The sequence below is a fragment of the Trachinotus anak genome, unplaced genomic scaffold (assembly GCF_046630095.1).
Source record: "Trachinotus anak isolate AG129_WGS33_773 ecotype Australia unplaced genomic scaffold, CSIRO_AGI_Tana_v1 ptg000018l, whole genome shotgun sequence".
NCBI lineage: Eukaryota > Metazoa > Chordata > Actinopteri > Carangiformes > Carangidae > Trachinotus > Trachinotus anak.
In genome coordinates this window covers 10886438-10909628 of record NW_027273869.1, presented here as the reverse complement: position 1 = coordinate 10909628, position 23191 = coordinate 10886438, and the positions used below count along the sequence as shown (strand labels likewise).

The 23191-nt window shown below is 41.3% G+C and overlaps 2 protein-coding genes across 5 annotated transcripts in view; one reads left to right on the top strand and one right to left on the bottom strand.

The window, feature by feature from the left end:
• LOC139635518 (hyaluronidase PH-20-like) overlaps positions 1-23191 on the top strand; it is a 92972-nt gene that overhangs the window by 1932 nt on the left and 67849 nt on the right. Inside the window, exons 2-8 of one of the 4 annotated variants that reach the window (XM_071502928.1) lie at positions 209-1240; positions 1475-1641; positions 1735-1903; positions 1995-2213; positions 2312-2470; positions 3029-3118; positions 3435-5153. In XM_071502928.1, the coding sequence (XP_071359029.1) occupies positions 221-1240; positions 1475-1641; positions 1735-1903; positions 1995-2213; positions 2312-2470; positions 3029-3118; positions 3435-3872 (2262 nt within the window). In that variant the 5' untranslated portion in view covers positions 209-220 and the 3' untranslated portion in view covers positions 3873-5153. Of the gene's footprint in view, positions 1-187; positions 1241-1474; positions 1642-1734; positions 1904-1994; positions 2214-2311; positions 2471-3028; positions 3182-3434; positions 5830-23191 lie in introns of those variants that run through there. The other 3 variants (XM_071502926.1, XM_071502927.1, XM_071502929.1) reach the window with 3 other exon arrangements.
• On the bottom strand, positions 6978-11050 carry tmem229a (transmembrane protein 229A). The gene has a single exon (XM_071502935.1). It carries the CDS (start codon positions 10874-10876, stop codon positions 9791-9793), a length of 1086 nt encoding a protein of 361 aa, XP_071359036.1. The 5' UTR covers positions 10877-11050; the 3' UTR covers positions 6978-9790.

Here is a 23191-nt window from a genome sequence, read left to right as displayed (position 1 = left end):
TATATATACACATTTGATTTATATATAGATATAAATAAAATAACTACAGCAGCCTCTCAGATGAGTAGAAGCAGCATCAGACTGTCGCTTCATAATCTATCTTGAAAAATTTAACTTATCTTGCTTGTTTCAGTATATTTTCTGATGGATTGGGTACCAGTGGCCCCAAAAGCTAATATGGAGTTTAATGAGCTCTGTTTGTCTTCAGGCAGGTGAAAGGATGGTTTCTGTCACACAGAAGAGCGGAAGCTTTGTGCTGCTCCTTCTCTCGCTCACACCATCGATCCTCCCCCCTCTGCCCTTCTTCTTCACTGTAATAACAGCTTCAGTCTGGCCTGCTCTTGCATTAGCTGCTCTGAGAACCCCAAAAGCTGTGACCCCTCCTGTTGGTGACACAAACAAATCAACCCTCGTCCTACCAGCTACTATTTCCAATGCTTTTACCTATTCTGAAATTAAAACATCATCCACCTCCAAACTGTCCTCAAACTACTTTTCTCTTGCAACCATTACCACATCTTCTGCAAGGCTGATGTCGTCTACATCCACAGTATCAGTGTCACTCTTTGACCAAACATCCCCCAGAGATGTTCTCAGAACCTCACCAACAGCTTCTACAAAAGCTGTTTCCCCTTGGTTTGGCAAAAAGGCCTCTCTAAGTCCTTGTTCGCCCCATTGTCGCCCTGTGCCTCACTGTCTTCTTCGACCCCTGAAACAAAATTCACGGTTGCCGCCTCACCCCTGCAAACGTTTGACTCTGTCTCTCAAAACTATGGAACCTCCATCACACAAAAACCTTCAATCTCCTCTGTCCAAAATGTCTCTCAATCCCGTGTCTTCTAAAAAAGTTCCCGAACCTCAGTCTCCTCTCCTATCAACCTCCAACTCAACTTTACCTCGAAAAGGTTTGCCACCTTCTAATCCTCCAAACAAGCGTCTCTCTGCTGCGTCAGCATCATCTTCTCTCACGACATTCTCGTCTTTAATGTCTAAAACGTCACCACCTCCTCTTGCCAAAATTTCACCCATTCCTCTTCTCAAAACCTCGCCACCTCCTTCGGAAGGCACAAGCTTCCGCCAGCCCGGACTACCTCCGCTTCGGTCTCTCCCTCACACCACGGGTCCGCTGTTTGAGCACCAGCCTTTTATTGTTAGCTGGAACATCCCTGACCTGGTGTGTAACAGATACAACATCTTCCTGGACACCTCACCCTTTAAAGGAGTGGCCACACCTGCTAAGGTAAGGGGACAAATATTTGAATGTTTCCTATAGCTGTGAAACACTGTAATCAAACTGCAGAGTATATGTCACCTGATCTAAAAAAAAAAAAAAAATCAGTCGTCCGTCTTGTTTCTACACAATGTCAACGAATTGCATGAATATTTACAGGTTAATGTCCATGCAAGCTTAACTTTAACTACTTATCTAGGTAAAGTTCATAAGTTGATTCCCTCTGTCCTGTTTCTGTTGCAGGTTCCAGGCCAGTTCCTGTCTCTGTTCTACACAGACCGACTGGGTCTTTACCCACATGTAGACCTCACTAGTAGAAAACAGGTCTATGGCGGCATTCCTCAGAGAGGTAACCTGAAAGCCTGTATGAACAAGGCCAGAGCAGATATTAACTACTACATCCCATCAAAGTGAGCCAATCTACAACTCAAAACTCCAACCGTTGTTCTTTGGCACATTTGACGCTGATTTTTAACCATTTCATCCTCCTGTTTTCCTTCCAGGACAAGCCGAGGCTTGGCTGTGATAGACTGGGAGGAATGGCGCCCCCTATGGGACAGAAACTGGGGCACTAAGAGAATCTACCAGACTTTATCTGTGGCACATGTTATGCAGACAAACCGCTCCCTCACAATGGAGCAGGCCGCGGAAAAAGCCAAACAACAGTTCCAGGTCAGAATTAACTGTGAAGACTGGTGAGACAGGTTATTTAGCTCTGGACAGCTAATGAATGAAATATTGATGAATAGCTTTTCCTCTCTAGCTGGCAGCCAGAAGTCTGATGTCAGGGATGTTGGCAATGGGTAGAGCTATGAGACCCAACTATCTCTGGGGCTTCTACCTGTTTCCTAACTGCTATAACTACGGCTGGTTGGAGCCAGACTACACCGGCCGGTGCTCCAAGGAGGTGAGGAGGCAGAATGATGAGCTGCTGTGGCTGTGGGAGTCCAGCACTGCCCTCTACCCCTCGGTGTATCTGCAGGTTGGTTAAAAAAAAAAAAAAAGCCATCTCAGGTATATTTACTTCCAGATTTTAGACATCTCAGGCTGATTTTTCCCTCTGTCCTTGTCGTGTTTCAGGCCTCATTGGCAGACAATCCCAGAGCCGCCTTGATGGTGAGAAACCGTGTCCAGGAGGCTCTGAGAGTGTCCACCCTGCCAAGACAGAGTGGCACTGCGCCCGTGTTTGTTTACATGCGACCTGTTTTTGTTGATCAGAACAGACGCTTCCTCAGCCAGGTAAATAAATCCTAATTTAGATGCTGGTTTGTTTGGTTGCCTCATTCACGGATGAGTTATGTAAATGGTATGTGGCATGAGTTTTGGAGGATGTCATTTGGAAGCATTTATCAATAACCACCACTTATAATCTTATTAAATAAATAAATAATTACAGCCACCGTCCAAACAGACTGCGCCTTTTCACACAGCTCATTAGGGAGCGACCACGCACTTGGCGAGATTAGACATCTTAGGTTACTTCTTCATCTCAGCGGTGAGGTGTTTTCCGGCCTTAGGTCCAGTTTTAAGAGGAGTTTGGTTTCTTCCGTGTAACGACACCCTGTCCAGGTGGTAACCCTCACCTGAATGTGTAATCCTTATTCTCTCTTCTCACCTCGTACCATGTGGTTTCATACCTAAATGTGCATAAAACTGAGCGGTAGGACAGCCTGTGCAGCATGGTGTTTGTCTCCTTTGTGAACGCCTGTGGCTGTTTTCTTTTCTTTCCTGTTTGTTTTTTTTTTCGCTTTATGTGTACAGAGGCATTAGTGAACATGTTTACCCATTTGTGTCCAGGGGGACTTGGTCAACACCATCGGGGAGAGTGCGGCAGTGGGAGCGTCTGGTGCTGTGTTGTGGGGGGCCAGCGCTGACTATGATGACCAGGTAACATCACACCGCGGGCCTCCACCGCGCTGCTGAAAGACATTGGCAGTGCACTGATGGCAGGTAGTCAGAAAGACACAAAGGGTTCACTGAGATGACATAGGAGTCTGCTCATCTGACAATAGCTACTGATTGACTGTGGTGGTTGCCACTGTGTTGATATTAGTTAATCCATGATAAGCTTGATGATAGTGACTTTTACAGGATGTTTCAAGTCTGTTTAAAGACAGATAATCACAGGTAGCCATTTTAACATACATGAGAACTGCTGAACTGCTCTTGTTCCGTCTTCCACTCAATGTCCTCTGTTCCCCAGGCCTCTTGTGAATCCCTCTCATCCTACCTCTCTTCCACCCTCAACCCTTACGTCACCAATGTCACCGCGGCTGCACAGCTCTGCAGCAACTTCCTGTGCCGGGGGAACGGCCGCTGTGTCCGTAAAAACTACAACTCCAATCACTACCTTCACCTAAACCCTGAGAATTTCAGGGTCATGTATATTCAGAACCGCTACCTTGTTCTAGGGAGACCTACCTTTGCAGACCTGAAGACTTTGAGCAGCAGATTTACCTGCCAGTGCTACAAAGGACTGAGCTGCACTCCCAGGACATACAGTGAGCTTGCCAAGGTCCTGATATATAGTGTGAAACAAGGGCTGCACCAAAAAGCCCATACTCTGAATAAAGCAGTGCTGGATGATACGCAACAGGCTAGTATTACTAAGGATAATGTTAAAAAGAATTTGAAAGTTTAGTTTTTCTTTCTGACCTTTTTTTTCAGGAAACACTTAAACCAAACCGTCCTCTCCATTCATATATGGGAAATACACAGTCCAGTTGCAATCTAGGGCTGGGCACTGAAATCCTGATGATCAAAGGGTGTCTTTGCACAGCTTGATTTGCATTGCCACTGATTAAAATGAAAATACAGCAGGCTTTGCTCAGTTGGACCGCGAAAGCAGATCGCCATCACAATGCAACCTTAGTGAACATGGGGCTACTGGGGCTCTTCTTAATATTTGTGCTATTGCCTACCATCACAAATACATTTATTAGGAATTATTCAGCAAATTAAAAAAAAAAAAAAAAAAATTCAACAAATTCAGCAATAGATCCAGGAAGCATCAGTTCATCTAGATATAAAGCCTTTATACTGCCACCTCTGACAGAATGCATAGTCTTGCCAAAGAACAGGGTCACGATCAGGGGCTTCCCCTCACCTCAGATCAAACTTGGAGGAAATACTGGTAAAGACAAAGACTTACCATATCATTCCCAGTAGCCATTTGTATGTGATTTGACTGTATATGTAAATAAATGAAAAGAGCCAGACGGCAACAGTGTTGTTGTTCCTGTGTTCGACTTATCACACAAACAATTTGTGCAGAGTAATAGGCTGCCTGGGCATTTTCAACATTCAGTCTCCAAACGTGGTTCTTGAAGTAAGCAAAGCTAATAACACACATTAACCGAAATGTTCTCTATTTGCTTGATTTCATTCGTTTTAAGCGACTGGGCTACATTCTCGCTCTTTAAATGGCGGTACTCTGTTAGCACATCAACAGATGAATAAAAGTTGCCCACTCCTCAACACCCATGGTTCACCCCCGCAGGCGTTTTCACATGTCCTGCCTGATAGCGAGCGCTTCTCGGCGCTGTGAGCCTTTTCCACAGCGGACATTTAACTCGTATTAGTGGAAAACACAGGTGTTGCAGATAGCATTAACAATACAATTTAATTAAACTTCCCAGTAAAACTGTAAGTGTGACATGTAAAAATATCTTTTGTATAAGAAGGTTAAGGCAACACAATTGACACCTTTACTGTTTCCATTAGCGCACGCGCTTTAGCCGTGCAGAGGCTCACTCCCTGCACCGCCCACCACCCCGGGCAGAGGTCTAATTGGATAAGTGAAAACACCTGCTCTGGCTTGATTGAGGGCAGAGCTCCACAAGAAGCTAAAAATTGTTAGCAAGCCGTTAGCTACTTACCAGCAGCGGCCTCACTGAGATGCGTCCCTGCCCGCCTGATGAAGGTCAGCCCAGTGTTTATGTTTAGGCTATTGCTTTTGCTCCATTTTTGTCTCCACCAACTTTCCCGAGAGAAATAACCGAGAGTCTTTAGCTTGCTAGGTGCCTCCTAATCTTTGCTAATGGTTAATATTGAGCAGTTTGCGTACAGTGTGTTTGCTGCTATTTTCCTGAAAACTACTGTTGCTGTGTAGTGGAAACAGGCTGATAGCAGCTGGGATACATACATGTACAGTAGATGTGCTGTTACACACAAACAGTGAGCTTTTCAAAAAATAAAATAAAATCATTTGGGGGCATTTAGCAACTCGGTTTTGGTCTCAACTAACTCCTGCCAGTTGCTAAATGTTTGAGCAGCTAATGGCTAACCGTGTCTGCTGTTTGGTTTTGAGAAAGTAGTGAGCAATGTCTTTATTTGATCTTTTTTGCTGAAAGCAGCTGCTTGGTGCTACTGGAAACAGGCTAAGAGCTGGGATACAAATGTCTTAATGACCTCTTTCACATTACACATAATGTCAGTCAGCATGACTAGAACATAATTAACGGTGCTTTACCACTTTGACTGGTCAACCTACACCATACATTACAAGGTTAATTTTTCAGATGTTGAAATGGTGAAGTAATAGTGATCGGCAGGCAAACAGTTGCATCTCACTTCTTGTTTTCATCTGTGAAACCATGTTTTCCTGTTTGTACTCAGCAGTCTTGATAGAGGAGTTGGTGTATGGTATTCCCATTGTGGTGTTGTTAGCAGATACTGTGGGTCATTAGTGCATTCACTCAGGGTCCTCTGGGTGGTGAGCCTGAGATGTGTCTGAATGTGTGTGTTTGCTTGCGTCACAATGATCTCCTTGGAGGAAGTAAGACGAGTCCAGTTTGACATATTGTTGATTTGGCACCCTAGCTTAATCACTTTTTGGTTGCTCATTGATAAATGTTAAGTCTTACTGAGTTATGTCACTATTTGCTATGACAACATGCACTTAAACTTGTGAAAACGTTGCTTGTTGCAGAGCAGCTGGCTGCTATGATGCATATTTGTCTAAACTATGCAACCAACCAACCACACACACACACACACATTGCCGTGACAATGCTCAACTAAACCAGAAAACCACAATTTCTCTACAAATTCAGGACTCAAACAAACAATTTTTTTGTTGCTTGTTGCTTCCTCCCTGTTGGTTTAATTTATCAGAACAAGATCTCAACAAGGAAACTGTAATGACAAAAATAGCTTTCTGTGTACCAGGAACTGGAACATGTTTGCTCCTTTACAGAAACTAACCTACAGACATAAAAGCCAACATTACCTGTCATATAATCTGTTGCTTGTCTCTGAACTTTGATTTTGAGGTGGACTTTGCTGAGACTTGTTTCATGCCTTAGATAAGAGTCTATTGACAAGCACAAATGTACAAGAAACTGCTGCCTACGGTTGACAATGCATTTCAGTGGTATGAGTCACTCAGAAAATGGGTTGCAGGCCTTTTTTTTTTTTTTTTTTTTTTTTTTTTTTTTGTTGGTAGCCTATGATGGTGAATGTTTTAACAGAGCTGGAACACCCAGGGCACCAAATAAAAAGAAAAGGGGGAAGAAAAGTTAAATTGTTTTTCCTTCTTACACAATTGCTGCCCTGCGTCATTTTTCTTTGCAGTTTTCTTTTACAACTGGAGTGGGCAGGAGATCATAACTTTAATGTGGACTCCCCTTGTCTATTTTATGGAAAGAGAATAATACTTGTGACACAGAGGTCAACACATTTGCTTAGAACGCTGCTGAATGGTGCCTGACGATATTAAAGGAAAGCCATAGAGGAGTGCCAGACATTTCACAGGAAAATTTTTGATTTTAATTAAAATTATAAATCGTACAGTCCATGCCATTGCAAGTCAGTCATCATTTTTTACTTTAATTTGCATTTATTTTATTTCAACCATTTACACCTTGTCTAAAAGCAGTTTGGTCTCTGTTTAAACTGGTGAATACCACAACACAGAAGTAAAGTATAATTAAATTACAGTTATTCGGCCATGGAAAACCTTAGCTGTAAAAAGTTCAAAGTCACTCACTCATGTGGCTGTGATTCTGAGAATGAAAATGTTAAAGAACCTCAAAATAGCTGCCAAGTAGAACAAAAAAAGTCACCACTTGTGTTTTAGACATGATTTGAAATATGTTTGGACACCTTAAGATAAATCTGTGCCAAATACCTTTCTAAATATGCATAGACAATTCAGTTTGATTCCTTGATAGAAATCTATTTTATCAATCCAAATTAAATGGGTCTAATAAATTTCAATGAATTTTCAATGTCTCTCTGGAGTGCACAAAAGCATAGAAACATTACTACTTCACGTATATGCAAGTATAAGTGTATATACTCAAATCTAGCAGAACCACATTCAAGAAAATCCTACTCATTCCAACAGTAAGTCAGTAAAAAAAATAATATCTGAATTTAGAGTTGTATTTAGAACAAACTGTTACCCAATTATGCAGAAATGATTATAGGACAGCTTCATAAATGAAGGGGTTGACTCCTGCACTGACTTAAAATACCAGTGTTGGAGTAAAACAGCTACAGCTGGTGGTAAATTCATCAGCTCACTAGGAGTTTAATTTCAGAAACCAACTCCAAATGACAGTCCACTCACCTTACAATGTGACTTGTATAGAGTTGAATAGTTTGCTAATATATACCACCGTTTGTTTAGTCACAGTGCAAGGTACTTAGATTGGTTTGCTCAGAAGGCGTAAGACCATTATACAGCCAAACTGCTGGAGTTTAAAAAAATATCTTACTAAAAACTGTTCCCTCCGATCTTAAAAAAACATTATTCAATTCAAGTTTGATCAGTGGATTTCAATTAAATGGCTGCTTCACTGCTTTTTACATGAAATTTTCATCAGCTGGAGATAAACTTGCTCAGTAAAAGTGCTTTAGAGATAATTTCACTTGACTAAGCTTGTGAATCTTAAGTAAGGTAAAAGGACATAGCAATCTGTAAATTTAATCAACTTAAGTTTAAACATTTAATTTATCTATTTTAAATTTGTATAGACATTGGTTATTTAATGCTCTTTTCACTGGAGATAGGAAAAATTACCCATCATTTTGCTGTGGAAGTAGGATTCAGTCTCACCGACACAGATCATTGGTGCTGATGGTTGAAATAATGTTTATCAGGAGAGCTGTGCTCCAAATATTCACATGGGTTTCAGATGTCTCATACAGTACATTGACAACAGAACTGTGGCCCCGACCTACAAATGTAGCACTTTCAGATGAAAACAGACAAGTGGAAACTTGTTTCTGTGAGTACAGCTGACTCAGTTTGCAGAGAAAAGGCACTCCATCAAAGTAATGTTTGGTTCACGAAAGAGTCACAGTAAAATCTCACTTGGCTCCTTGTATCCATTCCGCTACAGCTTTTTGTCTTGCTACATATATTACTGGGTTTATCTCTTCTCGAATAGTTGGCATACATTACTCTGGGATCATAAAGCTGAGTGACAATTAGGAGTATGTTTCAAAATATAAAATTAACAAATTTAGAAATGAGATGAACATTTAAAAAGTAGATACTGTCCTCTGAACTTTTATATTTTCCTTGTTGTGAAAATACTGACGTTTGAATTTTAGGTGGAAATCCATGTGTTTTGGGAAACAACCTAAATCATAAACCTAAATCATACATTGCAGTAGTTTTTTTTGTTTTGTTGTTTTTTTTTGTTCAGCATGCAGATATAAACTATAGTTAAAGCATGCCAATGCATAAGTGACATAATCAGTCTGACCCAAACGAGACCTGCCACAATGCATTTAGTGTATGAGATGGCAAGTCTGTTACTGCAATTATTAAAAAATGGAATATTAACACGTCCAAAGTGATGAAGACTTGTAAAACTGGTTAATATTACAATTACATCAGATAGTTAAAAATGGCAGTAGGTGAACTGAATTTAAACAGGTTAGGCAAACTGGGCCCTATGTTGTTTTATCTTCATTAATGGACCCAGACATATCAGGCATTGCAGAGCTGACAACTGTAAAATATCTCATCTGCATATTGGTAATAATTATCCAGATTCCAGAGTAAACTGAATCTAAATTTTGAGGAGCTGCACAAAATCTCAACTCGGCTCAGCATTTGTTGACATGATAACATGTCTCCTCCTGTTCTGGACCAAAGTAATTATCTTAGATACTTTGATATGTGGGCAAACGCAAACCATAGTTTGAACTGACTGCCCAGCCTGGTCCCACATTATACCTCTTAAACCTTTTCAAACTGAATCTATTGGTAATAAACAGCCAGCCAATGTCTCATCGCTCTGCGCTGCAGCACTGAGCGGTTCAGGAAATCCTTTGTTTCCACTACCATCAGACTGTTCAGCACCTCAGCACCTCAGGCAGTGGATCATGACACAGACTTACATCTTAACTGAATATACTAGTGAGCTACTGGACAATTTGAATATCCCCATGGGATTAATGAAGTATTTTATCTATCCATCTATCTAAATACTGCCTAGGCCTATATGCCCCGTTCACTTTCTTTTCTAGAATAAATAATGCCTTCTTGTCTCTACATCAGTCACATGGGTGAGGCTTTGCCCAAAACCTCAGATAGAAAAATTAAAGTAGTTTTTTCTTTAATTCCAGTTGTCCATTGACCTCCCCATTCTCCCCACTCAAATCTACATCTTTGGTGCACTTGATCCTCAGCAGGACATTAGACAGCACGTCCTGATAGAGACTGAGACAGACCCAGCCAGGCAGGTAGAGGAGAGTGATGAGTCCCATGAAGTTGTGAGGATAGTGGGAGTAATCCCATGAGCAGGCGTCAAACTGCCTCAACGCCAGACCCCAGGAGAACTCCCAGGTGTAGATGAAGCAGATGTAGAGGGGGAGCCGCTGCCATGTCCCCCAGCCTCTGCTGAAGTGCAGGTGAAGGTAGAGCTTTTCCACCACGAAGCTGCAGCTGCCGTACATCAGGAAAGACCACAGGGACGTGTGACCACTGAGGGTCCGGTCCGACTTCTCAACCAGGTTGAATATAGAGGTGAAAAGCACCTCGTCCAGAAAGCCGTGCATCCCGAAAAACAAGAACCGCACAAAGCCGGGGAGACCCTGGGGACGTGCCCGATTCTGACTGCTGTCCTCCGGGCCGGGTTTGCTCAGGATGTCTTTGGGGCAAGAGGAGTGATACTGCAGCCTTGATAGCCCTCTGTGAAACACCTGGGCGAAGTAGAGAGCCAGGATATAATGCACAACCAGCTGCGTCCCTGACACCACCCTCACCTGCTCGGTCAGCGTGTTTATGTTCCCGATCAGGATCTGCAGCCCGATGTAGACAGACGGATAGAAAACAAGATGAAACACCACAGGCCGACCTCGGAAACACCTCTTCTGTGAGTAGATCTTCTCAAGCGCGAAGTGGGTCAGTGAATGAATGATGCAAAGATACGGAGAGGAAAAACCCACCAGCTTAGGGTCACGATAACTGAAAACCCCTTGTAACGATGACAAAAGGACATCCAGAGTCACGCCGTGCATCCCATAGAAGTAAAGCCGCATCCATCGTGGCAGCTCCCGCAGCGACTCCACCGCGTCCCCGATCTCCCCAGACGACTCTTCTTGGTGGGATGTCCTCGCCGTTTTTAGGCCACCGGCGTGGTCTCCTGAACGGCTCCGAGAACCGTCTCCCCACCGACTGGCCATGATCAGTCAGTGTATCTGTGGAGCTTCAGTGGTCCTCTTCCTGCACATTGTTTTCTCTGATGCTCCGCTGCGGCCGCGCAGTGAAGAGATCTGCAGCTGCAAGCATCTCTAGCTACTGTACAGAGTGGCTGCTGCTTTCACGTACTCCTTGGAAAAATCTATGATTGTGAGCTGAAGAGTTTAAATATGTCCCGTGGATTTTCCTTGTGGGTAAACAAAAGTTCAGTTTACATATAGCATTGTGCGTGTCCTCGGGGGTTTAACAAACACGCATAATGCATTAAATTCCACATTTGCGAAGCTGGTTTTAAAGTGCACATTGTTTACCTCCTTAGTTGTCAGGCTTCTTTTCCCCTGCCTTTCTGCTCACATTGCCACGTTTGATGGCATGTTACATTCACAAACTGTCTATCTCCACAAATCTGTTCTTGCATGTGTCCTCTTGCATGGGCACAAAACAAACAAAATATGGACCCGTTCATAAAAACATGCTCCATGGTGCTATTAGTTGGCAAAAACTCCACAGGGTACTTTTTTTTTTTTTAAATGATACAGTTGGAAATAACAGGCTACAGAAACCTTTTCATGGTTGTTTTATTTTCCAACTCTAATAGGCTTCAGGGTACTTTAAAATTAGCCTGACAAATTGATGTTTTAAGGAATTACTCAAAATAACTATGCTTTTAAAAAACACAGTTTTAACAAATAACTGTGCTTGTCATCTCTTAAATGTCCACTTGGATATGATAAAAAGTGGTTTTTAAAACCATACTGATATAGCAGTAGCTTAATATGATGGATTCAATTGTAGGCTGTCAACAGTAAATGAAGCAATAGCTCAGGTGTGTCAAGCAGTTCACCATGTGTGATGTACACTCCAGTGAAATAAAACACAATTGATCTTAACATGCAGTTGTTGCTCAGGATCGTCATTTGCATCGTTATAAGTGTTTTCTAATTTCCAGTTGCACCTGAAGGGATCATAATTGAGAGGCTGATGGAGGCGGTGTGGCTGTCTGGCTGTGGTGGAGACGGGACGTTTTGGCTCTGACGCGGTTATTAACAGAGCTCACGTCCCCCCCCCCCCCCCCCCCCCCCCGGCGACGACCTGACGCTGTTTAATCACAAGTCATTAATAATAATCACAGCAGATCATCACGCTGTTATGATGGCTTCACTTCGGTCCCCACTAAACCCATTTGTTAAAATTTATCAGAAGTAAATAATCAGCTGTCATATAGCTTTTATCACAAAAAAGACGCTAAGCCTTAACTGAAAGACTCTACTCCTGTGTGAGTAAATGTGGATGAAGACAGAAGTGATGGAGTGATGGATGCAGTCTGATCTTAATGCAGCCCTGTCATGTTATTTCGGACTTCTTCCTTTTGTGGTTTCCTGGTTAACTCTGCAACTCTGTTGCAACCTAACATATGAGGTGTAGCCCAACATAATACAATGTCAAAAAAATCCTCCATGTGAGACCATGGTTTCAATGAGATTATCATTCAGAGGATTAAGAAAGTGGATGGTGACATTAGCAATGATTTGATAAGATCAAAGTCAGAGATTGCAGATAAGAATATGGTGCATGAGCAACAGGAGTTTGCAATGTGCAAAGAACAGAAGAATATGCTTATGTGTACAGTTCAACTGTGTTAAATTTGTTGTGACTTTTATGCAAAGCTAGAGGACTATCCTCTTCCAGAAATTAGATTTAACTGGGGCAATAGCTTTTCCATACATATATAGAGATGTAGGGCAGTGCTTGTTCAAGATTTGTGATCACTTTAAAGTTCTTCTGGCTCCAGATTAAACAGACATTAATCCTTACCCTAACCTCTTCACAGCCTGCAGTCCTATACAGTGTATATGGTGTGTATTTATAATTGACAAGGCATGCAGTGCACTTAGAAGGCCACTGGGGGGCACTGCTTAATAGTGTGACCAGAATAGAGTATTACTGTAGCTAATGGTCATTTTCCCCAAAGGGAACTGAGTGCATTTTCATCACAGTGTGAAGTGAGCAAAGACGGTGTGTGAGACATGGTGCAGTCTGGTGTCATCCATCTCTTCTTGAGATGTATTTAACTCGTTCAGTGCTGACTAGGTTTCTGGCTGTGGGAGAACAGTGTGTCTCAGTGTGTGCTGAATGCATGCGTTAGTATTTAGATTGTGAGACTGGTTTTGTGTTTATGTACCCACGAAGAGAGTCTGAATTTGTGCATGTTTGTGTCGTAGCTCTTACAAAGTTTCACTGTGTGAGTATTTAACAGTATTTGTTCACTCTGAGTAATAAGAGTGTCAGCATGTCTCTTTAGGTTGCAGCCCTGTGCTCCCACACTGTGTGCGTGCGTGCGCGTGCGCACTCAGGAAATGGAGATATCAGTGGTCTTTCTGAGCCACAGAGATAATGGTGTGTCTCTGCGTGGTTTAAAACCATCAGAAGCAGATGAACTCCTGCCTGAACCCACTCTGTAGTGATCCAGATCCAGCACAGCTGACTCAGAACCGAGAGAGCATTTTCAAACAGTTTGGGTCAAATACAGTATTACCAGCTGACAAGATATGACCCTCTATCTCACACACATACACATCTCCACCTCTCCTACTGCTATAGCACATCCTCTCAACCGCCATTAAGTGCATTGCTACAGGTAATTGCTGCCATTATTCTTAATATGTAGCATGTTGACATTGGCCTTTGAATCTCAATAATTCATTATCCCCATTTATTGTAAGACATAAAGCAATTAGTGTAAATAAATGCGATTATCACTGGTATAAACAGAACATCTAAACCTCCATGAGTATCAAATGATGGATCTTATCAGAGGAAAAAGTAGAAAGTTGGTATATCTGGCGAGAGGAGACACAGCTAGCTGTGCTTTAAATTCAGCATCAGTCGTAAGTAAGACAGAGCAGTGCTGAATGAGAGGGAAGAGCAAGTCCTATGTGTGTAATTCTTACTTTTGTCTTATATTATGGCATTTAGCCAAGTCTCCTCTCACTGGTGTTTTCTGTTCACCTCTGTTGTATTCTTATAAGAATACCGACCAGAAGAAAACAGATGGAAAGACCTCCTGACTAAAAGAGCACTTGTGTACTATACTGTGTTGTTATTCTTACAGCATTGAATTTTGGGCTAAGCTGATTTTGGGCACAGTATTTTAAACCATTTTTCTGCAAACTGTAAGAATGGCATATTTTTTTTCTTTTTTTTTTTTTATGTGACACGTGAGCAAAGATTTAATAGATAATTTCAAGGTGTCTGGATATTATTCTGTGCAGTGAAGCTTCACTCTGTACCCAGTCTGAGTCAGACACAGGAATAGAAGAGGTCAGTGCTGCCTCATATTGGATTCCTTTGTATTACTATATGCTATTAATTATATTTCCTTTCATTTATCAGAGGACACAGAGAATTTCATGAAGAAAGTCGGAATAAAATGTGAAAAAATAGATGGTACATTTGTAATACATGTTGGTGCAGAGCTGAAAATTATTTCACAACTCATGATACAAACTAATCCTCATGTCTTATTACTACTCTCTTTTATTCCAATGACTCCATGACTGGATGTTGCACAATGGCTCAGTTACAATGGAGGCTGTAAAATGTGGAACGTTCAAGATGCTACTTCACTGAATAGAAGTCAAACAATGAAGCACGTTCAATGTCCCTGTGAGCTGACGTAAAGTCAGTCCTTTGGAATGATAAACTCTGTTTTTTGTGCATCAATACCATCTAAACAAGACTTGGTTTGTGAGATTTTGATATTTTATATATTATACCTTCCATCTTAAGTCTGTCCATCACTGAAACCTCTTATTGTTAGTGCGTTTGAGTCTTGGTATTTATCAGATATCAGTTTATGCTCTGCAGAGAGCTGGTGTCTTCTCTTTTTCTCCCAGGGTATGTTTTGTGCATTCTCATGTGCTTTGTTGGATCCCAGTCAGTCAGGTGCTGGATATTTGGGGGTAAAATTGGTGCAGAAAATGTCATGCTATAATTTGTGGTTTTTGTTAAATCACACTATAAAACTATATCATCTCACTTCATAATCATTGCACTTAACAGAAGAATTCAAACTGATTTTCCAAAAACTAATATATATTTCCCCAAAAAGCCTGTTGGTTCAAGCGAACATTTTAAACACCAGATGGCAGCAGCGTGGCACAGTCTCCCATGGTTTGGGTGGGCCCCTCTGACTCTGTTGTTTTCATTCACAGAAACAATAATACTGCTTTTCATGGGGTGAATTTGAATGCATAGAGGTTAAATGTTCATCAGTGATGGTCAATGTGCCAAAAGCCAGAGACAGCCTATCAGTGTGTGTCACCAGAATAACCATGACAGCTTTTTGTGTATGTACTGTGACCTTAGACTCCTTTTATACTGTGAATCACTGTGTGCTGATTGCCATTTTTAACAATGGAGGATTCAAGCCTATTCTACTGTAATTGTCAGTGTACAATATGACATTCATATGAGTGGCATTTAAAGACTGAGTCTGAATACATTCATTTACTTCCTGAAGGGTTGTACACTGTACTCTGCAGATCAGAAAGGCTCATGTAAATGTATAAACAGATACATCATATCAGGGGCTTGACAGACTCTCCTCAAATGCATACAAAAACATTTTCTCATCAGATATGTCCCGTCAGGCTCATTACAGGTTGTGAGTGGCTGTAAGATGAAGCTATGTGATGTTTGATTGATGTGACGCTTGACCGAGTCCCGCAGGAAATGAATGTGAATCTGCCGTCACGCACTTAAAATGAGAACCTCTGAAAATGTAATTTCAGAACCCATTTCCTCCAATTTGAGCCATTATTGAATGGACCACTGGCCCCTACTCTTGCATTGTCTCATATGGTCAGATTGGGTAGCGTAATGTGTCTGCATGTCTACTGTGTGTGTGTGTGTGTGTGTGTGTGTGTGTGTGTGTGTGTGTGTGTGTGTGTGTACCCGCGCACGCGGGTGTGTGCATAGGCTCATGCTGTGCTTGTGTCTTTGTGTATTTTCTTGAATTTGTAGCTTGTTTGCTCTCATTTTATACATTTTTGACCTGAAGATATTATATTTCCACTGCTACTTTGAGCCTGTTGCTTATGTGAGAAAGTCTGTGTGTGTGTGTGTGTGTGTGTGTGTGTGTGTGTGTGTGTGTGTGTGAATTTGTAATCCCTCCAGAGATGGGAGGAGGAGGAGGATGAAGAGAGTATAAAGATCAGCCTAAACGATAGGTTTTCACCATTCCCGGGAGTCGTTCAGGCTCCTGTTTGCAGTTCCTTTCTCATTAGAAATTCTGTGCAACCCTGAGACCGTCCAGGGACTCACTCGGTCACATGGCAACACAACACCCTGACTCACCCCGTCTCACCTAGCCTTACCCTTATCCACTCTCCTTGTCTCCCCTCTAAATGCTTGCTCCTCTCCTGCTGATATTGTAATTCATTTATCTGACTCTCCCTCACATCTTGTTCACTCACTTCCTCTCTAACACCACAGTTTTATAAACCACATCTTCTCCAGGTCTGAAGGCAATATTTAAAAAAATATATTCATTTAATACTACTTAGATAATGCTTTTGTTGTAGCTTCTCTTCTCTTCTAGTCCCAGTGATCTACTAGTATGATATAATTAGTATGTAATTAATCTGTGCCTTCCCCACTCCTGTTCACCCATCTCATTCTCCTGCTTGTCCTCTCATCCTCTCTGCAGTAACCTTAGTGACCCTCCTTTTAACCTTGTCATCTTAAATAACCTTCATCCTCGCCTCCCTTTTTACATCTCTTCAAACACCCCCTAACCTTCATTTACCCTTTTTTCACCTCTTACCAACTCAGCACTCTTCCACACGGCTTTACTCATTTTATATTCTTCACACAATTGTTGGACAGTTCCATTCATACTGCCCAGACTTGTTTGTCAAATGTGACTTTTCCACACGTTTTTTTTTTTCCCCCTCAAAACTCAGGTAGCACTTGGATAGATACTCGGTAACATTTTCCCAACATTCTCAACCTGTGTGAATTAAAATCAATATAAACGCATGACCATTGCTAGAATATATATATATATATATATATATATATATATATATATATATATCCCTACTGCTCACTTTAAAAATGTCACCTCCATCTTCTGGTCCTAATACCTTCCTATTCCGTCGGATAACTGTAAATCTCTCCTATCTTAATCCTTCACACCTGTGTAACTTGTGTCTCTTCTCTTCTCCTCTCCTCTCCTCTCCTCTCCCTCTGCATGTTTAATCAGCTCAGAGCAAACCTAGTTAGTTAACTCAGTCCAGCACTACAGATGCCCTCTGTGTACCTGTTGCAAGACAGTCCTCAGTCTTCCTCTGGCTTTGTATGTGGACCTTTCCACTCCTCTCCTTACCTTTTTTTTTTTTTTTTTTTTTTTTTTTTTTTTTTCCTCTCAGTCTAGACAGTCAGGGCGGCAGCAGCAGTGGATGGCATGATTTAATTTCACTTGTCTAGGGTTGGAACTCTGGTGAGAAAAGTGTCTGTTTCATGGTGGGACTCCTTCTGTAGTAATGTGCAGCAATGGATGAAGGAGTACAGACAGACAGACAGACTGTGTATTGTGAGCCTTTGTGCATCCTGTCCATTTTGTTTACCATACTCTGAACGCCCACAGGGGGGGTCTGGGAGATTGTAGCCATGGGATACCGAGACTCCATGAATGTGTGTCATGCTCTCATTGGTTCAGCTGGCCACCGGCTGGGGCATCTATTAGACCTGTAGTGATATGGATATGGATCATTGATGAGGCTCCCTGTCTCTCACCCTCTCTGCTCTTGGTCTCTTTTCTCTGGCTGTGTATTCACCTCAGCCTGTTTTTCTCTCTCTGCTGTGTTGACAATACAGTACAGTCCCTGTCTTTTCGAGAGTGTTAAAGAACAAAAGGGAGCAGGAGATTGACAGTTATCAGTGGGATGGGTGATGGGTCAGTGCTGTGTGTGAATATGCAGACATCCAGTGAGAGCAGAGCGTAGGATGTTGTTTTAAGTGTGGCGCCAGGAGGTAAACAGGAAAAAGCAGCAGGTGGCTTGTCTTTCAAGTCTTGGCGTCATCTGACCTCCAATCTCTAACCTTATGGGTATTTCAGTATATCTGTCAGCCTTTCTCTGTGGAGTCTGCAACATTTCCATATAATACATATTGTGTTTATATAATATAGTATAATGGGATAGTAATAGAACGAGGAACCTCAGTTCAGAACAGAGAAAGCACTTCTGCAGATGACCTCAGCTTTTATTTTCTATAGGAGAGATGTTGTTTTATTTCTGTTATGTTATTATCAATAGTTGTTTAAGGCGTACCTAGTTAAACATTTCAAAAAATATTTCATGTTTTATTTTCATAAGAAATGTTCACAGGCTCCATGTGCAGCAACAATCACTCAGTCCCGTAAAGCCATTTTGTCATTGAGTATCACTTCCCAAGAGAAAGCTACCTCAATTCCTGCTCTGTGAAGCCTATTCTTAGCACCACCAGTGTCTTTGATGAACATATCAGTTGCTTGGATATGGAAATAAGACACTGTGTTCAACTCCATGGTTTCAAAATGCCTTATAACCTTAAAATAATATTTCTAAATGAAGATGGATGTCAAGATGTGACTTTGCTCTTGATGGAAAAATTCAGTGAGGGAAAAACAAAACAAAACCTTTCCCCTAATGAGGTCCCATGGTGGCTTGCCTACATGGGTTGACAAAAGAAACTCTCTGGTGGATTTTCCTGAATGTTTCACCCGGAAACTTGGATGATTTACCTTGTATTTGTTCTGCAGGAGAAGCTGTAGGGTGGGTTAGGAAGAGGTCACATCGCCCTAGATGTGTATGAATTCACACACTACTTGTTTATTATAATTAATTACTTGTATATCTTTATAGGTTCAGTGTCAAAGCTGACAAATGGTTTTGTACTGGTATTTTCAGTCTACGTTAGAATTAATAAATCAATAAATTGATATTTCATTGGTCACCAGACCAGCCTTGTGATCTGCCAATGAGAATCACAACAGTATTATTCTGTAGGCTTCCCATTCATTTAAATTGACTTCTTGTCTGATTTAAAGAAATGAGTGATCACGAACAAGCCTCATTGCATTAACATAATTCACAAATGACCAAATGACTTTTTCAGTATCTTTAGTATGAATCACTGAGCTGATCATTACTTCCAGTGAAACAGAAATGATTACCTCAAAATAAACATTAATGAATATCACTATGAGTAATTAGCATGACACATCTCTAACGTTACCATCCCCAAGGAACAAATGCTTATGCCTTGTATCTGCTTAAGAGAGCATCACTCGGTTCCTCATTTGTCTTTCTTTCTATCTGCCCCCGAGTCATCTTTGTTTCTCCTTTTCAATTTAGCTACATTCCTAACAATTCCTTCAGTGTTTCCTCTCTCTCCTACTCTTTTTTTTCTCTGCCTTTCATTTTTATCCTCTCCCTTGCTCCTCTACGGATGTGCCTCAGCTTTGTATTTCAGGGTCAGCTATGATATTCAGCAGGCAGTTACTGCTGCCTTGCAGTGCTGTTGAATGTGAAGAGGATGCAGATGCTGCATGCTCTGGCTGTATTTGCATACAATTTGTATGGAGGTGGTCACTTTCATACATTTTCTTTCAATGAATCTCTATTTTACATTGTTTATAGGTGCAGTGTTGCTGCGCAGCCATTTATTTATTTATTATTGTTCACATTAGAGGTCAGTTGCAAATTGGCAAAAAACACAGCAAACTATTTCAATAATAGGCATTTGAACGTGGGAGTTTTTCAGTTTCAAATCTACTTGTTAATGTCAAATGTAACATATTACCAACGGTGCAGTTTTCTTACTTAAAGGATTTGACCTGTGACACACATCTTTTACACCATAATGAAATCTATTTCTCCCTAGCTGTATACATTTGATCCTATTTCATGTTTTCTGTAGAGCCTTCTAACAGTTCTAAATAAGCAGAAGCAGAATAAACTTTATGTTTAACCATGACTGACTCTCCTCCTAAACCATTATTCCTGACTTTTAGAGGCGTTTGGAAACTTATAAACAGCAAAAGATGTTGCAGAAACAAAATAAAAGCAGACAATATCCTCACCAATGCCATTAAAATTTAATCTAGCTACAATATAGTGGAAACATCAGCAGAAACTGGCTCCAGGCTATGCTTGAGGAACAGAGGCTGCATCTGTTTTTATATAAATCAATGTCTTCTTCTGCACATTTATGCAAAAGCGAGATTTTTCTTCATAACTGAGAAAAAACTTGTCATAAAGCACCAAAAAATGCACAAAATCCAAACATCTTGTATCTGGTTTCCTAAATGATAATGATACACCCAATGGTTTCATTAAACAAATGAGATTAACAGAGTGCTTGGACAGTACTTGGCTCCCACCTGTTTATCTGTGAATGTGACCAATATAAAAGCTTAAAATATCAAATCCAAGTATCCCTATTGTGCATTCAAAACTTCCCAACCATCAGAACAAGTGTTCGGCCCATCACCACCAACCCACAGATACTTGACCCTTCTATTCACTCTCCACACATTATTCTCATATTTTTGACTACAGTTGTTTGGAAGTGCAAGAAAGTCATTTTTACCTTTTGTAGCATGTGAAAGCTAGAATACAGTTGTCAAAAGAGAAAAGAAACCTCTCTACACACAGTCAGCAACAGTGCAACAACTTTTGACACAGAAATTGTACAAATTTTGTTTCACTCATTTAACAGCCTCCTTAGGGAACTCCTAGTAATTCTGATACTGAGTCAGACCCTGGCCTTGTCTGACCTGCGGTTGCTCCAGCTGAGGCAAAACGGCAATTAGCAAACTTTTTTTTGATGACTTAACTATTGAAGTTCAATGAACTGGATAAATGTTTAGACACAGATAAGCTGTGTTCAGACTAGTTGGTTCTGGAAAGCAGACACAGCCATCTCTGTAACGGTTTATCCACCATCATCAGTGGAGAAAAACTCACAGTAGGAATATACTGCACACTGTGGATGGATGGTTGACTGGTAGTGATACTGGCCAGTCACAGTCAAGGTCATGCTTGCCAATCCCAATAGGCTAGGATCACTCAGCAGCCAGTTGCATGATGGAAAATATCACCCCTTGCAGAGAACGATATATTTAACCTAGAGAAAAAATCCCAGTGTAATTCAAAGCTCATATATATATTGAATGATGGACCTTCAGTTAAGGCAAATGTCTTAATAGAAAAACCCATCAACCCATTCATTTATTACTCCTGGGACGAGTGCGCTTGCATGTACAGAAAGCCTCTGAACCTTGTGAAGAAGGTAAGGACACAATGTTTTTGTTGACATAATGAATTGGAACTTTTCTCCTTTTCTTGGCGCAGTCATCTGCAAAAGCAAGAGAACTGGGATGCCTCCATCATCATTATCTCTAAAGGAGTGTTGCAGAGGTTGGGAAGTGTGTTAAGGTCATAATGACCCTTTTAGCACACTGTGGGAGGGAGTATCTAGTGTCCATGACTAATGCTAGGGGGTGGCAGACATACACATGCATACATATAGCTGCACAGACTGCACTGTATGCATGCGTACAGTATATCTATACACAAGCACATGAACACACACCTAGCTCTACACTCACTACAGTGTCAGTGACTAACTGGGTTAGGGGTGGGGTAGGGCATTTCTCTGTGTATCACTGACCCGTATTAAGTTGCATTGTATTCCCCAGAGGGAGGATATGATCCTCCTTGTCACTGGAAAATGAAGGTTGAACGGAAATGGTGGGGGAGGAGGAACGGCAAAGAGACGGGAGGGCGAGAGGGAATGGAGAAATCAAGTGATGAGGGTTGAAATGTAGGAAGACAGAGAGTGAGCGTCACAGCGCATGAGTAAATCTGAGAGGGGATGAAGGGAAGACTGGTATGCACACATGCAGAGTCAAAACTCCAAATGTTTAATCTATGTCAAAGTGTTTTGAAAGTCAATGATAAGAAAAAAAAGAGTTTAAAGACAATTCCAGTTGATAACAACATGGAGTTTATCCATTTTTAAATAATTTTTACCACCATTGCTAATAATATCAACATTTTACTCACCAAATTAAGTAGCTGAGATCCAGGAATAATTAAAAGAAGTCTAATGGGGTAAGGAAAACAAACACTACTTCCTACATAGATAAACCTATGAATCAGTCGTTTACTCTAAATTGAGATTTTGTACCCTTATGAATCTGTGTCATTTTGCATCATCACTGACAGGTGCATGGATAGTATAGTGCACTTCCGTATGTAGTAAATAAGGGATGTTATGCACATAGCCACTGAAGAGGTAGAGCGGTTCATCCACTAATCAGAAGGTTGGAGGTTCGATCCCGGGCTCCTCCACTTTACATGTCAAAGTGTCCTTGGGCAAGACACTGAAGCCCAAATTGCCTCTGCCCTTTGGTTTATCCACTGATGGTTGCACAATGCTGTTGGGAGAACATGGATAGATAATTTTCTTTCCTCTTTCAAACACTCTGTCTCTCTTTCCCTCTGTCTTGACTCACCTTTGCTCTTTTAGTTCTTTTGCTATTTATCTGTAACTCTTTCCCTTTCTCTGCTTCTCCCGTTTCCATCTCTGCCAACTCTCTCTCTCTCTCTCTCTCTCTCTCTCTCTCTCTCTCTCTCTCTCTCTCTCTCTCTCTCTCTCTCTCTCTTCCACATACCACCCACACCCACTGCTGTCTGCCTGTCTGTTAGGGCCCTGTGAGTATGTATGTACACACACACACACACACACACACAAACCCACAGCTGAAGCCCTTTTCTAGAGAAATGTCAGGGGAACGCTGAGCTAATGCCAACCATTAGATTCTACCAGCATTTAAAATCTGGCAGGCTGCGAGTGCTTGTGCACACGAGCTTTAATATGATAAGGACGTGAGCCCATGTGCACAATTGTGTGAATGTGAGTTTTACTGGCACATGTGAATGTATCAGTGTATTAATATCTGTTATCAATCATCTATCATTTGTCACAGAGATCGGGCAGAAAGACGGTATCTGGGATGAGGAGATGAAAAATAGAGGATGTGTTATATATATCAGTTCTTTAACCTGTCTCTCTATTTTTCTTCCTCGCTCCTCCAATCGTATCAGATTTCATCTTCCATTTAACACCTTCTGAGATTGACGTACTGTCACTTGTCCTTGTGATCTCCCTCTTCCGTGGATTTAAAACAGTGCATGGACTGAGGAATTTTCGTCATAGTAATGTCCAGTGTTTCCAGGTGTTGC

Excerpts from the sequence above, each read along its gene's own strand:
- tmem229a (XM_071502935.1), bottom strand. The coding sequence starts at position 10,876 with ATGGCCAGTCGGTGGGGAGACGGTTCTCGGAGCCGTTCAGGAGACCAC.